We start from the raw sequence: 14151 nt of genomic DNA, 5'->3' as shown, positions 1-14151 counted from the left end.
ATCTGTGCATCTGTAATTCTTTCAGCCCACTAACATTTTCAAGGCAGGGTAGAAATTTGACACATGTGATTTATCTGTGCACCACCTCTGTTTATTTACAGATAGATTTATTCACTCATGATATTCCAAATCACAGGAGAATAGTTATATTGCTCTGTAGTCTTTCTTTGTCTTTATTTTTGTTGCTAGGTTTAATAAAATATTAAAGGAGACGTAAATATTGAGGGACATGCTTCAATGCAAACTGAATATTCTTTTCCATTGCCTTCTCGCTCCAGGGGCAGATTATACTTCAAATAAATGACACATTTTCTTGTACTAAGATGTGTTTTCCTATGATTGACTATTCAGGTATTGTATTAGGTAATGGAAATGTTCCAAATATTATATATAGATAGATAGATATAGGTGTGTGTGTGTGTAAATAAAAAACAAACTCACTCCCATGAAGTCAGATTTGACTCTTAGTGACCCCTCCTAGTTTTCTGAGGTGGTATCTCTATGGAAGTAGATTGCCCAATATTCCTTCCGAGGAGTGGCTGGTGGATTTGAACTGCCAGCCTTCTGGTTAGCAGTCAAATGCCTTAGGCACTATGCCACCAGAGCTCCTGTGTGTGTGTGTGTGTGTATATATATATATATATACATATATATATATATGTAATATTTTTTTTCAAAAGCTATGTGCAAGTCATATGATCTTCATTATATTCTTAACTGAAGGTTATACAAGTACTAACCCACCAGGCACTCCTTGGAAGGAAGATTGGGCAATCTACTTCGGTGGTGATGGTGCCTCAGAAACCCAAGGAGGGGTCACTATGAGTTGGATCTGACTCCATGGCAGTGAGTTTGGTTTTGGTTTTTGGTATATTCCACATTATTATTTCATATCAAATTTAGAATTTTTAAAGTTTCACTTCTGGTACCTTCAAATGCTATGCCAGCCCCACAAAGATGGTTTCCTTAAATGGAACTATTTTGGCACTATTAGATTTAGGGTAGTATTTTCTCAGATTGCCACTCTGTTTCACACACACTTCTATTAAACCTTACCATTATCCTCTTATTATTTTTATATGTATGCATTTTTCGATCCAATTACATTATGAAGTTATCAAAGGCAAGGACATGCTCGGTTCATTCCCCAAAGAGCTTTCATGGCACTCTGGTTTTCCTTCTGGCTACACTTCAATAACGTTTTCATCCCTTGCATCAGTGCTAGCCTTGAATATGGGAAGTTAGCCTTGCATATGAAATTATGGGGGCAATTGCCTTATGGTGAATTCAAGCTTTAACTCTGCATTGCTAATTTAGAGATCGCGGTCACCTTATATATTAGTTTAACATAAATGTCAGGCTGTGGCAGATTCTTGCTTCTTCCTTAAGAGGTCAGAAATAAGGATTGTAGCTACTTGCCATCTCAGATGAGTTAGTGTCTTCTGAATTGCTTATGCTGCTATAGAATGAAAGGGAGCCCACAGTGCTGGTTCAGCAGTTATAGCCCAGCATGCATTCTCATGGGAAGCTGTCTCCCTTCTTATCTAAATTCCCCAGGAACGTGATTTCAGATCAAAGCTAAAACAACTTTCACCCTGAAGCAGCAACCTACAAAGCATGTGGGATTCACCTTTCAGGGTAGAGTTTTGGGGGAGCCAGAATCATATTCCGGAGAGGCTCTCTAAATGGAGACATTATGTCCACATTCAGCTCGACCTCCCAACTTTTAAACAAGGGGTCAGGCTCTGCTGCTGTGACATGGGTAGTGGTCCAGGATCCACAAGCCTACAGCACACACTTTGCAACCATACCCTTCCAGGCCATCATTTGGAAGAGTGTAGAGCATCGCTTCTCAGCTTTCTGATGGCCCAACCTTGGGGAGAGCTACATGCAGAAGGCATGCAAACACGCTGAACCTTACATGGCATTACTAATATCCCCAAATTATGCCTTTATGTCAGGAAAGAGGAAGTTGCAAATAGATCCCCTGTCCCAATCTTATAAATTCACCACTTGCCATCAGCAGCTTAAAAAAAAAAAAAGCAGAGCGGAATGGGAGAAAAAGAACTGGTGAACTGACCCTCCCAGATTGGAATGTAACCTCTTTCTCCATAGTCTTCTAGGGTTTTGGGACCACACAAAATTTGTTCTTAACACATGGTCAACTGTCAACAACTGTCAACAGATCCATGTCTCTTAAACAAGATTGTATGTTTTAGAATAATGTATATCATCATGAGGATCCATGAAATTATTACTTAGAGTAGCATAGACAGAACATTGTCCTGTGGGTACACATCTCCCACCCTAACACATCAAAGGAATCAGAGGTACTGTTGAGTCTGTAAATAGGCTGATAGCTTGTGGACAGGCAGTACCAACAATAATTTAGTTGACTTGCATCAACCATAAGCGACAGACTGGGTAACACCAAAAGAAAGTCATGTTGAGTTCTTGAAACAGATAATCATTGTTTCTTATTTGAAACAGACACCCAACACTAAATCCTTCAATAATGCTATCCTGGCTGTGGGGTGAGAGTGGGGCCTGAAGGAAGAGAGGGAAATAAACATGTTTAGAAACTCAAACTTCTGAGGCAATGCTGGAAAAACTCATTCAAGAAACTGTAGAGAAAGCAAAACTTTTATCCCCAGGAAATAGCACTAATCAATACCTTAGACAATCATATCGTTGTACATTTAAGTTGAGGATCAGGTGGTTTGATTCATGTTAAAGACAATTCATGGAAGAGCCTGATTTTGTTTATTTTTTGTCCGATTTTTCTGATTGAAATACTGTGGAAGTCTGGGTAAATTCTTGGATAGTAGAACCTCATTGTTTTGGTGAAGGAGGCTTGGGCTGTGATGGCCATCTGCAGGTGCATCAGGTGGGCTCCCAGGCAGGGCCTCAAGCATAGCTGGAAGCCTGCTTCCTGGGCAGCCAACACCCTGCCACAGTGGAGCAGTTCCACACTTCTTATGAGCCTCTGGACATCATCCATTTAAATATGAATGCCTTAGACCAGAGGTTGGCCACCTGAAGCCTGGAACCACATTTGGTTTTTTTATAAACAAAGTTTTACTGAAGCACAGCCACACCCATTTGTTTACATATTGTTTATGGCTGCTTTCATGCCAAAAGGGCAGGACCGAGTAGTGGCAACCAAGACTGTCTGGCTCTCAATGTCTTAAATATTTATTGTCTTGCCTTTTACAGAAGATATTTATAAATTTCTACCTTAGGTGTCATGAAGATTTATTGTTTGATTTAAGCATGATAGAGTTTCAAAACATACTTTGTTTAGTTTCATACCAAGTCATAATTGAAGATAGAAAAACAAATTTTAAAGCCAAATGAAATTTGTAATTACATCAAACGCTAAGAAAGAAAAGAAACACAATACACATCACTCTTCTGACCATGTGATTTGATCTCTTTTGCATAGCAGAATAGACAGACGGTTGACGCTTGAACCACACTTTCCAAATTCTCTGATAGGAAACATGACAAAGGGCACCTTAATAAGTGCCAGGAAGCACCTAAGCAACCCATTTATTCAATACTGTTAGTAGCTGTTAAAGACAGAAGAAAGCAAGGCTATCCACAGCTTCCGTTTTCATCTCCTTCAATGGTTTGCTTTTGCTTGCATTAATGAACATTGAAAAGGTACACATTTACATTTTTGATTGAGAGTAAAATGAAGTGAGGAGATTTAATCAAAGCAACTTAGGGGTCGAATTAATGCAATCAGCATTAGGTCGTGCAAATATTGTCATTGAATGCCATCGTGCAAAGCTGGTGATGGTGATTTGGGCTACTGGAAGCTTGGTCCCTCTATTAGTTAGCAAGATAAACCCAAGAGGGGAGATACAGAAACTGAATGCCAACCCCAAAGCTGGATTATTATTTCCATGTTTAGCTTTTCTTATGAATCATTTACTAACTTTATCAAAACGATCTTATTTGGCTAAAATTCTTAATGTGCTATCTCCTGTCAAAGCCTCGGAAGTCTCATTTCTGGACAATGTTGTGTCAGCGAAATAAGAAAATGGATAATGGAGTTGCATTATGTCTAATCTTGCCAGTGAAAAAGAGCAGTAAAAGGTAAATTAATTCTTCCTAGCATCAAGGACACCACAAAGTGCAGTAATTTATTAAACACAATCCTAGTAGAGCCTAAAAGGGAAAACTTATGAGGACAGAGGATTGGTGTTTTCTACTTTTCAGAGGCATTGGGCTCATGATCTCACTTCTTGAGTATTGCTAGGACATCGACCACCATAGTACTTAGTCAAGCTGAACTAGATTTTATTTCGATTTAATCCAGCAATATAGCTGTATACTTTACATAATCATGCAGATTAGAACCAGCCAATTGATTTAGGATTTGAAATAAATTGTATGAAGACCAAGAAAATATTTCACCAAAAATGCAATCTCCAGGTTATAGCCTAGTGCTGTGTGGGATAAAACTACTTATCTAAGAGGCTGTTTTATAAGCAACGTCATTACTATGACATGTATAAGGATTCTTGGTGAGTTTCATAGGATCTTTTATACCTACATAGACCATGTTAACATATTCTCTATGATAAACTTTTTATTAGTTTTAGGTTATTTTTCAGAAAAATCATTCATATGATGTAATTGCTATGGACCTGGAATTCCTTCCTAGTCCAACAAAAACACATCATGATGTATGTATATGTATGTGTATGCATATATGTATTATAGTAAGGTCAGCCCCTTGGCATATATCCTAATTGTAACAGCAAAGAGAGGTTGGATTATGTTTCATTTCCACCACATGTAAAAGACTGACTATAACAAGCATCATTCAGACTGTGAGATATATTATGAAACATTGGAGATGCACATACTTAAATATCCTTAACTATACACCATCCTGATTACTGATAATTTTACCTAAAACTAACCAAACATCAAATGATTCCAAAATTTCTCTGGCATGATGTATAGCAGGTTATTGAATTTTAATGATGAACACTTGACTCATGACTGTCCACAATGAAAGAGAACAAGTAATCATTTTTCAGAAGTGAGTGGTGTTGGAAATTGGCATTCAATTACTGGCTCACAGATATACAACAGTGCTCTTACATCCCTCATCCCATTCCTTCACACGATGGCTTCAATGCTCAGTCCCACTCACCATTGTAGTTTCTGCTATTGACCCAAAGCTGTTGATAAATATGTTGCAGGTAACATTTACAGGAGGCCCTGCAAGTTGAACAATAAATAGAAAATTTGACAGGTTGTGTTCATGGTATAATCAAGTCATGTTTTTCTCTTGCCAGTGGCATTTTAGCACTTACCATGGTGGTTTCTGTGACCGATCCAAAACTGTTGATAAAAATATTGCAAGTAACGTTTACTGGAGGACCTGCAGAATGCAATAAGAATATTGCAATAGACATTGAAGCAAAAATACACCTCCATCAACATCTGTGCAAATGGCTAGAGATGCAAATAAAATTAAGATGATGGTGAGATTGCAAACAAAAAAAAAATTGTCCCCAAAGGTCCAGCGTGATAATAGCATTCCCAGTAGTATTACAGATAATGACTGAAGCAATGATAACTTACCATGAAGAGTTTTGGATTTGGAAAATATAAGCCAAAGACTATAAAATTGAATTAATCATTTTAAGTTGCTAACAAAATAGTTCTTTGGGTCTTTCTTTGACCTTAGGGTCATCAACATTATAATCACCAGCATTGTAGACATAGACACACCAACACCCGTGGTGGTGAAATAGCCTGGGCCATAGGGTCAAATGAAGCTGCATCTGAAATTATGGATAGGTCAGGAACATCCATGTCCTTCTGTGTGGCATCCTTTACTCAAGTGGGTCTACTTAGATTCTCTTGACACCTCTGAAGTAACCCCTTCTTTATGTCCTCTGACTCCCAATGAAGCATGGTATACAGAAACGCAAAAACAAAGAAAATGAACTTATGTTAAGACATAAACACAAACAGAATGTTACTTGATATCCATATCGTGCCTTAAGACACAGGTTGTAAACCCTCTGCCATCATATCTATTCCAAGTCATAGCAGCCCTATAGGACAGAGTAGAGCTGCCCTGTGTGGGTGTCCAAGGCTGTAAATATTTATGGAAGCTGACTGCCTCATCTTTCTTCTGCAGAGCAGCTGGTGGGTTTGAACTGTCGACCTTGTGGTTAGCAGCCAAATGCTTTAACCACTGCACCGCCAGAGGTCCTTACTGGGTGTAAAGTAACTGTTTTTATATCCTATTACTATATATCCTAGATGCATTTGGAGCCAAGTAAGAGACTGCTTTTCTCTCCAGAGACCCAGGGACTTGCCTTACTCCAGCCCTGGTTTCCTCTTGCCCTTCGCCAACATGCGAATCACTGATTTCTGCCTTCACTTATTTTTGTTTTTAATTTTATATTTTTGTGAAAACATACACTGCAAAGGGTATACCATTTCAACAAATACCACACATACAATTCAGTGACATTGTCTATAGTCTTCAAGTTGTGGAACTGTTCCAGCTATCATTTTCCAAATTATTCTACCACCATTAACATAAAGTCACTGTCCTCTAAGCTTCTCATCCATCCTTTCGAGATGCTGTTGTCAGTTGGATCAGCTACAGATAAATGTTTGAGAGAGCAAAATGCTCAAAGTAGACAGACTTTACTACTTAGGCTAAACTGATTTCTGGAGCAAGGCCTCAAGCCGAATCCCTCTTCATTCAGAGCCTGCCATTGTGGGTCCAGAGCCAACCGTGGTGTAGTTTGCACCCAGTGTGGTATTACCCAATACACAAGGTACGCATGGGCTCATTTGTGCTTACTTGCTCATTTGTAGTGAACGGTTTCCCATTTATTCATCACATCAAAGATTCTGCTTTGAGACATGGCGGGCCTCTGTCTCTTGTCCAACCCCAGAGCACCTGACTTCTGGGAAACCTTTTGGTTTGAGGTTGATGGTTTAAAGATTATTTCTGGACTGCCTTCATGTTTTGTGGGGGAATATGCCTGTTGCCTTCATGAAGTTTTCTGGACTACTTTCCAAGGTAACAAGTATTGTCATTAGCCATCTATTCATCCACTACTTGCCTGTGGAAATTTGTCTCTCTTCCCTGGACAAAGGCCAAACACCTTGGTGTAAGCAAGGGCGGATTACCCAATATGCCAGCTAAGCATGGGGCTTATTTGTGCTTAATCTGTAGTGGACAATTTCACAAGGGTTTCACCACATTGGGGTCCTCTGTCCCTGCCTGGGATTGTCAATTTTCAAAGAGGCTTTGATTCTGTAGGAAGGTGCTCTGGGGTTGGACAAGAGACAGAGGCCCGCCGTGTCTCAAAGCAGAATCTTTGATGTGATGAATAAATGGGAAACCGTTCACTACAAATGAGCAAGTAAGCACAAATGAACCCATGCTTACCTTGTGTATTGGGTAATCCCACACTGGGTACAAACTACACCACGGTTGGCTCTGGACCCACAAGCCGGCAGGATCTGAATGAAGAGGAGTTTGGCTTGAGGCCTTGCTCAAAGGCTGGTAGTAAAAACACAAGCTGTGGTAGCATGTGACCATGTGTTTGTAAACTCCAGGAGTCTATGTTGGGTGCTTGAAAAGAGGAAAGGAAATTTGGGCTAAAATAGCTCATTTAACTCCCCAAGCAGGGATCAAGGAGTTTTGGTAAAAGAGATATATTAATCTGTTTTTCATTTTAAGATACTATTTTTCTGTTTGTAGTGAAAAAAAGTAAGTGTGTTCAGTTAAAAAAAAAAAACGCTCATAGAGACAGAGTCACAGGCATTCGCTGTTCCCACACGATTTTCAGCCTATCTCCTCTGAAATCCTCTGAGTCCTTCTAGTCTGCCAGCTCCTCGTATGTCATCGTCTGCCGAGATGACTTCTTCTCCATGGTTACTTCCTACCCTGCTTACTTTCGTTTTTCTCTTCTGGTTAATCAATAGTAATAATAATAATAATGAAATAAAAACCAAAACACAAAGACGAGTCTTTCTCATTCTTGGCCATGCGATTCTGTTCTGTAACAAATACATTTTTTCAGCTAAGAAAAAATAAATTAGAAAAGGTAGAGGCAAGTCACAAGAAATTGTGTATCTTTTTTTTCCCTCTCTACCATAAAATGTTTTCTTTTGGACCATACAATTGGAGATGGAAAACTACCATGAATTCTTCTATGTAAAATAAATAAAAAATGAATGATGGGGAGAGAAGAAACAGGAAAAAGAGAAAGATCATTTTAACAGGAGAGATTTAAAAATTCAAAGGTGGGTTGTCTTGCGTTGTACATTATCTGTACTTTTTGCCTCCCCAACAGGTTTGGAAGCATTTAGAAAGCTGGGGCAGCCCATCATGTATTTGTTTTCATCCTTCCCAGTAATTGGCAGTGGGAGTCTATTGCTGTAATTCAAAATATTTTTTTTTAAACTAGCACATACTGGGGTACTATGCTAATCACATTTTTAAAATGATCTAATTTAATCCTCCCTAAAGAGGAATTTTTAAAATGTATATATTGCTCCAATAACTGTTTACCAATGATGGTTAGAGAGGTTGAGTAACTTGCCTAAAGTCACGCCACAAGTAATTAGAAAAGGGAAGACCCTGTGGTCTCTCACCATTCAGAACTTGAACCCCTTCGCAGCCCTGCCTTCATTACACAGTGTCCTCTCCCTCCTGACCAGCTAACCGTGCTCTAACTGGATTTCCATTGGTCTGTAAATTCCTTGGATGATTTGATTCCTCACATCTGACCTCTTTAATCCTGTGCATTGTCTCACAGTACATTTGCATTTGCACAGAAAACCTTAGAAAGAAAAAAAAGCTTTTTTTTTTTTTCTGAATGAGGAATTAGCCCATGGAATCACAAGAGCTGACACATGCTACCATCTCTCTGTACGCTTGTGAAGGAGCTCTGGTGGTGTAGTGGGCTATTCAGCTGCTAACTAAAAGGTTCACGGTTCAAACCCACAATCCACTCTGTGAGAGAAGGAGGAGGCAGTTTGCTTCCGTAAAGATTTAGCACCTTACAAAACCTGTAAGGGTCACTATGAGTCGGTTTTGGCATGTGCCTATGAGTGCCTTATTCATCTCATTCAGTCATCCAGTGATCAAGCGCTATCATTACCTCTGTCTTATAGAGGAGGAAACTGAGGTACCAAAATGAAAAACCAAACCCACTGCTATCCAGTCAACTCCAACTCCCAGCACCCCTAGAGGACAGAGTAGAACTACCCCATGGGGTTTCCAAGGCTGTCAGTCTATATGGAAGCAGACTGCCTCATCTTTCTCCCAGGGAGTGACTGGTGGGTTCCAACCTTCAACCTCCTGGTTAGCAGCCGAATACTTTAACCACTACACCACCAGAGCTCCTTAAACTGAGGCACAGAGGTGGTTTAATAATTTGCCCAAGGTCACAGAATTGGTAAGGGGCAGAAATCGAGTAACTTTAGGAATGCTTTTTTAGCCACAGAGGTAAAACGCCTGAAACCCTAATGATAGAAGCTACCTGAATATGCAACTCCTGAGATCTGCTCAGGTGTTCTGATTAACAAGGACATGCTCTTAGATGTGACCATCAGTGAACGAATGGTTCTGTAAACTATAGAAAGAAATGGTTAACACTAGCTAACCTTGCCTAAATGCTTTGTTGGCTAACCGATGCTGCTGTAAAGGGAGTTGGATGAGAATCTGACTGGATAGACGAATTATATAGACATCTAGTGTCACATGTCGCTGTCCTTCCCTCCCTCCGTCCCTCCCTCTCATTCTTCCTTTCTTCTTTTGCCTTATTCATATGAGAAAGAGCGGTCTGGCTAGAAACCAAGTATGTAATTCAATTAGAAATGGAAGTGAAAAATAGATTGGGAATGCTTTCAACGTATTTGGCAGAAGCCTCCTCTCCCTGACCCCTAGCACAAAGGCTGACAAGCCCCAGCCCATAGGATCCTCTTTGTTGCTATATGTAACTCTCTCAGAGTAGCTTCTTTGGAATAAGACGCTGGTCTTAGAAATCCTGCTTTGTTGCTATATATAATTCTCTCAGAATAGCTTCTTTGGAGTAAAACACGGTCTTAGAAATCCATATAAAATTACAAGTATGTTACCTGGGGAGGATCATGGAATTATCTATTATTGTCCATTGGCATCTTTATTTTTGGATCAGTTGATCAAATTGGCTGTAGTAAGGAACAGGATCACATACGGTGCTGTCTCCATTTATGATATCCCCTCGACTCCAAGTGTGGTTCAAGGACCAACAGAGTGAGCACCACCTGGAAGCTCATTAGAAATGCCGTCTCAGGCCCCACTGAGACCTGCTGAATCTGAGTCTGAACCTTTAACAAGACTCCCAGGGGAGTGGGGCTGCTAACCATTTTAGTCCCTTTCAAGATCAACATATATTTCTTTCATGAGTTCTCTTTGAAATCTTAACTGTAATCCATTAATTAAGTTTGGAAAACCCTGCTGAATAAAGGGAAGCCAGTATCTTTAATGTAGGTTTTCCCAAAGCTGTTACGACCCTCGTGTGGATTATGGTGCTCCTGAAGAAGAAAACACTTGGGTGTCATCATTTCCCAAGCACATTGGACCATAGGAGATTTTTTTTTTTTCTTTTTCAAATAGCCCCTTCTTTTTTTTTCATGGGACACATTTCAAAGATGGGAAACAGTCTGTAAAACATAATTTTACAAATGCTGATCCAGATTATTCATTTATATCTTGTTGTTGTTGTTATGTGCCGTCGAGTAGGACCCAACTCATAGCGACCCCTCCTTGGGTTTCCGAGGCAGTATCACTACGGAAGTAGATTGCCCAACCTTCCTTCTGAGAAGTGGCTGGTGGGTTTGAACCGCCAGCCATCTGGTTAGCAGTCAAGTGCCTTAGGCACTACGCTACCAGAGCTCCCATCATTTATATCTTAGATGATAATAATAGAACTATAAATAGGATTAAAAGACCACCCCAGGGCTATGTTAAAATCCTGTTCCTGCCAAGGACAGAAATTCTTATTGGGGGATGGATACAGAGTTCTGCCTGACATGACAAAGCAGTAGAAACAGAACAAAGACCAATTTAACCTTTACCAGCTATTTGTCTAAGACTGAATCTTTGTGTGATGGTTCTTTAGTCTAGAAATATAACCCAGGTATTCGAGCTATAGCCTCTGCTTGCAATTCAACTTGAGAAATTATTCATTACTGGATGAGTCACTTGGATTTGGTGAATAATAATAATAATAAAATTCTCTTGAAAACTTACTGCCCTAGACCAGGAGTTGAGAAAATTTCTTCTGTAAAGGGCCAGATAGCAAATATTTTAGGTTTTTCAGGACAAGATCTCTGTCCTAACTGCTCAAGTCTGCCTTCGTAGTGAAAGCAACCACAGATAGTATGTAAACAGAGGGTTGTGGCTGTGTTCCAATATTATATTTACAAAAACTGTCCATAGATTGGATTTGGCCCCTGGGCCACAGTTTTCCTAGCCCTGCTCTGGACTCTTGGAAGTTGGAGAACAACAGAAATTTTCTGAAATTCCATGGTCTTTTCATGTCTGGAAGTGAAGGCTGGCTGCGGACATAGAAAAGCACAGGGACCATCTGTCGGACTATCTACGATAAGTCTGATGTGCTCTGTAGCGTGAACGAAGTCCACTTTAGCGGAAAGATTGAATGGGAAATGCGGCCCTTGGGGCCAGCTGCACTGGAGTGTACCCAGGTGAAAACCATCAAGCCAGGCCCAGAGCACCCTATTGTTACAAAAGCTATGAGGCAGTATGGAATGGGGACGGGGCCAGAGAATGTGGACAGCAAATACTTCATATACTTGACTCAGTCACTGTATTTAATATAATAACTCAGGCATTGCTCCTAACAAAGCCATCAACGGTAACAGCCTTCTGTATCTTCTTGTTGTTATGTGCCGTCAAGTCGTCTCCAACTCATAGCGACCTCTCCTTGGGTTTCCGCGGCAGTATCTCTCCAGAAGTAGATGGCCCGATATTCCTTCTGAGGAGTGACTGGTGGGTTTGAACCACCAGCCTTCTGGTTAGCCTTAGGTACTACAACTTCTACCATAATAATGAAAATTTTATCTATTATTCATAGTGACTGTATTCAAATATACTGGTTGATGTATCTATATTTTGTGTATTGACCAACACTTTCTAAGTTAACAATAAATATTATATTTTAAAGAAACCTCATGATAGCTTCTATTTAAAAATAAGTATCAGGAAAGAAAAGGCGTTCTTGTATAACACCAAGACAACTAGTACGTATTGATTAGTTTTGCCTTAGTTATTTTCCAACATCATGTAAAGGCAAAATGTCACACTGGAGCAGAGGGCAATCTTTGAGTTCCATCATGAAAAAAAAAATGTTTTTTCTCTCTTGACACAAATAGATAAGATGGCATTTTCATTTTACTTTTTATTCCTCTTAAATAATTGACTGTGTCCTGTAAGTGTCGCAGTTGCTTTAGTGTGTGGCCCTTGGATGGGAATAGAATAATAAATATATGTGCTTGATTTAAGCAAAAATTAAATCTCTTTGGAATAGAAAGATTTCATCCACCAGAAAGATTCTTGCCATTAGCTCAAGAGACAAAAGGCAAGTACCGCAGACAGAGGAAGCGAGGCAAGAAGATGCAGCGTCAAGGGTCAGAGTTGTGATCGCCGAACATGGGGAAGCACTGTTCCTTCTGATGGCTTCCCGTGTTGCCTTTGATGCCCATGACAGAGAGAGGGCCTGGAGGGCAGAGGATCACAAGGGGAGGGCATGGCTTTTCTTGGTGGCACTATTCTTGTCTAGGGGGATATGAGGCATGTAATCTCAGGGCAGTGTTGGTTCAGGGGTAGAATTCTCACCTTCTATGCAACAGACCCAGCTTCAATTCCCGGCCAATCAACCTCATGCACAGCCCCCACCCATCTGTCAGGAGAGGACTCTGTGTTGCCCTCATGCTGAACAGGTTTCAGCAGAGCTTCCAGACTAAAACTAGGAAGAAAGGCCTGGTGATGCACTTCTGAAAATCAGTATCCGATATGCAGTCACCATGGGGATGGCACAGGACCCGTCCGATGTGTAACCAATCATGGGGGTGGCACAGGACTATTGTGCATGTGGTTACTGTGAGTCAGGGGCCAACTTGACAGCAACTAACAAGAACAACAATCTGGAAGAATGGAGAAATGATGATAGGAATTTTTTAAATGTCATGAACAGAATTAGAAATGACCACACAATCCAATTCATTGTATTATTATTTTAATGCTGTTTAAAATTCACCATGAATGAATTATATACCATTGTTCCTTTATGCCCAAAATATGCCCAAGATGGCTTCTCCAGACCTACTATATTTCAGTTTGGTTACCGACAACTGGGTTTGTGCAAAGAACAAAATATTCAGAGAAAAGGAGCTGGGCATTACTGCTTCCCACAGCCCAGTGAGATAGTCTGGCCAACCATTTGCTTTGGACCAGTCCTGTTGATGGAATTTGCCAGACAAAACAATTAATTAGCACCTAAGGCAGCTTAAATATTGCGAACCAAATGGCAGTTTCTGTGAGTCCTGCCCACTAATGGCTACCAGGTGTCAAGTGTGCCACACAAGGACAAGTGAAGGGACAGATGGGCATGCTGCAAATCAGATTCATGTCAGAGGGATTGAAAGTGCCAGCAAGCTTCTTTCTTTGCATGCTGTGAGTTTCCCCATGGTTTAAAGAGAAGGGAAAACATATGGGCCACCACCCCATCATAGGGTGATCACATTTAAGAGTGGAAGAGAGAACTATTACTATTTACACACAGGAACACCGGGCATAAACCAGGACTGTCCTGAGAAAGCCTGCACTTTGAGTCACATTACTCATGAGGTATATGTAAAGCATGGTGACTACAGTGTCTGTTGTCTTTATCACCATCTGTGGACTTTAAACATATTACAGAAACTCTCCAAGCCTGTCAATTCTTCTGTAGGAATGAGACTAATAATGCATACTAGCACAGTAATGGTAAGAATTAGTAGCAGTGTATGGAAAGTACATGCTGCAGTGTCTGGCACATAATAGTTGCTTAATAAGGGAGCTCTGGTAGCATAGTGCCTAAGGCA

The 14151-nt window shown here is 40.3% G+C and overlaps 1 protein-coding gene across 1 annotated transcript in view; it reads right to left on the bottom strand.

Moving 5' to 3' along the window:
* Positions 1-14151, bottom strand: part of GLRA2 (glycine receptor alpha 2) — a 296757-nt gene that overhangs the window by 236474 nt on the left and 46132 nt on the right. The window contains exon 3 of the mRNA XM_007952827.2: positions 5337-5404. Coding sequence (XP_007951018.1) covers positions 5337-5404 — 68 coding nt within the window. The remainder of the gene's footprint in view (positions 1-5336; positions 5405-14151) is intronic.

This window comes from Orycteropus afer, unplaced genomic scaffold, assembly GCF_000298275.1.
Source record: "Orycteropus afer afer isolate SDZICR_OR568_19922 unplaced genomic scaffold, OryAfe1.0 scaffold00360, whole genome shotgun sequence".
NCBI lineage: Eukaryota > Metazoa > Chordata > Mammalia > Tubulidentata > Orycteropodidae > Orycteropus > Orycteropus afer.
This window is presented reverse-complemented; position numbering and strand designations above follow the sequence as displayed.